At 29.6% G+C, this 3,035-nt stretch overlaps 1 protein-coding gene across 1 annotated transcript; it reads left to right on the top strand.

Annotated features, from left to right (window-relative positions):
- The first annotated feature begins 1,399 nt into the window (after positions 1 to 1,399).
- Positions 1,400 to 2,985, top strand: LOC124885111 (probable ribose-5-phosphate isomerase 2). The gene has a single exon (XM_047412656.1). It carries the CDS (start codon positions 1,894 to 1,896, stop codon positions 2,707 to 2,709), a length of 816 nt encoding a protein of 271 aa, XP_047268612.1. The 5' UTR covers positions 1,400 to 1,893; the 3' UTR covers positions 2,710 to 2,985.
- Positions 2,986 to 3,035: the final 50 nt, after the last annotated feature.

The raw sequence follows: 3,035 nt of genomic DNA, 5'->3' as shown, positions 1-3,035 counted from the left end.
CAAATTGAACACCAAAAGATTCATGCTATTTAGGGAAAAAACTTATACTACGCGGTATATACATCAAGCCAATAAATGTATGAAGTTCATGTTACTTAATTATGATTAATTAACATGTATTTTACTTAATTTAATGACATAATCATTATAAAATATATTAGTTTATAATATACACCAAGTGCGTATAAGTTTTTACCTGCAATCTAATCCATTGATAATCTTCTTGTACTGTTGGTTCCTCCCCCTTTTCTTTTCCTCCGTTAAGGCTTATAAACCACCCAATAAATTTTGATAAATTTTCAAAATTTATTCTTATCCCATCACTATCTTCTCTTTTTTGAAAAAAAAAAAAAAAAATCTTTTTTCTCTTTACCATCCCTATATATGCCCTCTGCTTCTGTATTGGTTATCCTTACTTTACCTTTTTATAATTAAAATTTAATTTTAAAATTTTTATTTTATTCTTAATAAAATATAACTTACCCTCACACAAATATCTCAAAATTATTTTAAATTATAAATTTTTAAAAGTTTATTCTCTTGAAACATCATGTCAAGTCAAAGAATTATAGCCAATATTGTCAATCTAATTGATTTGACGTTTATATAGAAAAAAAATATTAAAAATTTATTTTATCATATTAATTTTATTAATTATATTTAAAAATATAAATTTAAATATATATATATATATATTATTTAATAATTTAATAATAAAATTATTATTAAAAAATATTAATTTGATAAAAAAATAACTAAATTACTCTTTCGGCCCATTTTATCCGTCTCAAATTTTTTAATTTTATTTTTTATTTTACTTGTCCTTTTTTACTTGTCAAGACCAGACAATTTTTTTTTATTATACCCTTAGTGTATCCTTGTTATTAGCATTCTTAAAAAATGTTGAAAGAATTTTTGAACTCTTCAAAAATTAAAGAAATGGTGTTGAAAATTTACCAAGGCTTTAAGCAATTTATTTAATGCATAAAAAAAATACTCCTATTTTAATATGGAGTACTTATTTTGATTTGAAGTACTAGTATTATTCTTAAAATGAATAAAAACACAAAAAATTATGTTGATGGAAACATTTGAAGTTTCAACATATATCAAAGTGAAAAATACACTTAAATTGATTGAAGATTCAAAAAATCTCATTTACTTAAAACGCTTTTATAATGAATATTTGGTGGAAAAGTTTAAAAAGTTTCTACGTATTTGTGTTACTATTTGTTCTTTATATCCTTTTGGTTTTCCTCCGTGTGATTTGTAGCAATTAATGTTGTATTATTTAAGAGGAGTATCATTAAAAGTATATTATTAAAAATATAAATGATACTTTGGTATTAGTCATTCATCAATATTGGAACTAATAATAAGACACAATTAAAAGAGGCAAAATAATTAAATTATATTATCAATCATTATTTTTTTAAAATCAATATCATCTCAATTTGAAACGAGTAAAATAAGACGGAGGGAGTAAAACAATAAAATTACTATCTAATCGTTTGACAATTTTCTTTGGTCCATTTACACTAGGTTCTTTCCCCTTGAGGCCATAAACACGGAATAAATTTTCAAATTTTCTTCCTATCCCACCACTATCTTTTTTATTTTATTTCATTTTTTTCTCTTCACCTTCCCTGTTATATATCCCTTTCCTCCTTTTTTGGTTCTCCCCGCTTCACATCTTTTAGCCCTAAATCTCCTCTTATATCTCTCTTTACCAATCCTGTTGCCTACATTTCAAACACAAACACACCCCACTACTCCCACCCCCCACTCCCCTATAAACATTAAAGGTCAAAGCTTTAATCTTTTTTGTTTTGAACAAATTCTTGATTCTTGATTCTTGATTCTTTGTTCTTGATTTTTGCAAAAATTAGAAAAATGGCCATTGCATACCCTCATTTTTTTGTGTCTGAAAAGGCCAAGAATTTGATGGTTACCCCCACCACCACATCCGCCCATCCTACCCTCACCCCCACGCCCACCACCCTATCCCAAGATGAGTTAAAGAAAATTGCTGCATATAAGGCTGTTGAATTTGTTGAGTCAGGTATGGTTGTTGGTCTTGGTACAGGGTCAACAGCAAAACATGCTGTAGACAAAATTGCAGAATTATTGAATCTTGGAAAATTGAACAACATTGTAGGAATACCAACATCAAGTATTACACATGAACAAGCTGTTTCATTAGGTATACCTTTATCTGATTTGAATAAACATCCTATTGTTGATATAGCAATTGATGGTGCTGATGAAGTTGATCCACAAATGAATTTGGTTAAAGGTAGAGGAGGGTCATTGTTAAGGGAGAAAATGGTTGAAGCTGCTTCAAAGAAATTCATTGTTATTGTTGATGAGTCAAAGTTGGTTAGTCATTTAGGTGGTACTGGTCTTGCTATGCCTGTTGAGATTGTACCCTTTTGTTGGAAGTTTACATTGAAGAGGTTGGAGATGTTGTTTATTGAAGCTGGTTGTGTTGGGAAGTTGAGGGTAGTTGGTAAAAGTGGGGAACCTTATGTTACTGATAATGGGAATTATATTATTGATTTGTTTTTCAAGGGTGATATGGGTAATTTAAAGGAAGCTAGTGATGCAATTTTGAGCCTTGCTGGTGTGGTTGAGCATGGAATGTTTATCGATATGGCAAATACTGTGATTGTGGCTGGAAAGCTTGGCGTCTCCATCACTAATAAGTAGTATTGAGGTTAATGTGATCATATGTTGTTTTAGAAGTTTAGTTTACTATTTTTTTTCTCTCTTTGTTTTTTTTGAACTAAGATATTAGGATATGCTGGGGGAATTGGTATTGTAGCAATCCAATTGGGGATGTCTTTGTAGCATATCAGAGGTGAAGTGCAGTGTTACTGTTGGCCCAATTCATGGTGGGCCTAATCAGTGGTTCATAGCCATTCAGTTATTGCTTAAGCCCAACCCAATTATGCTTTCTCTTATCCATTTCTATTTTTGTCTTGATTAAGGTGTCCTTTCATTACTAGTGGAGTACATTAGCTAGCTGTAGTATG

The sequence above is a fragment of the Capsicum annuum genome, chromosome 5 (genome assembly GCF_002878395.1).
Source record: "Capsicum annuum cultivar UCD-10X-F1 chromosome 5, UCD10Xv1.1, whole genome shotgun sequence".
NCBI classification, from domain to species: domain Eukaryota; kingdom Viridiplantae; phylum Streptophyta; class Magnoliopsida; order Solanales; family Solanaceae; genus Capsicum; species Capsicum annuum.
The sequence above is the reverse complement of the archived record's forward strand: the minus strand, read 5'-3'. Positions and strand labels throughout refer to the sequence as shown.

Coding starts and splice junctions, on each gene's coding strand:
- LOC124885111 (XM_047412656.1), top strand. CDS start 1,894: ATGGCCATTGCATACCCTCATTTTTTTGTGTCTGAAAAGGCCAAGAAT.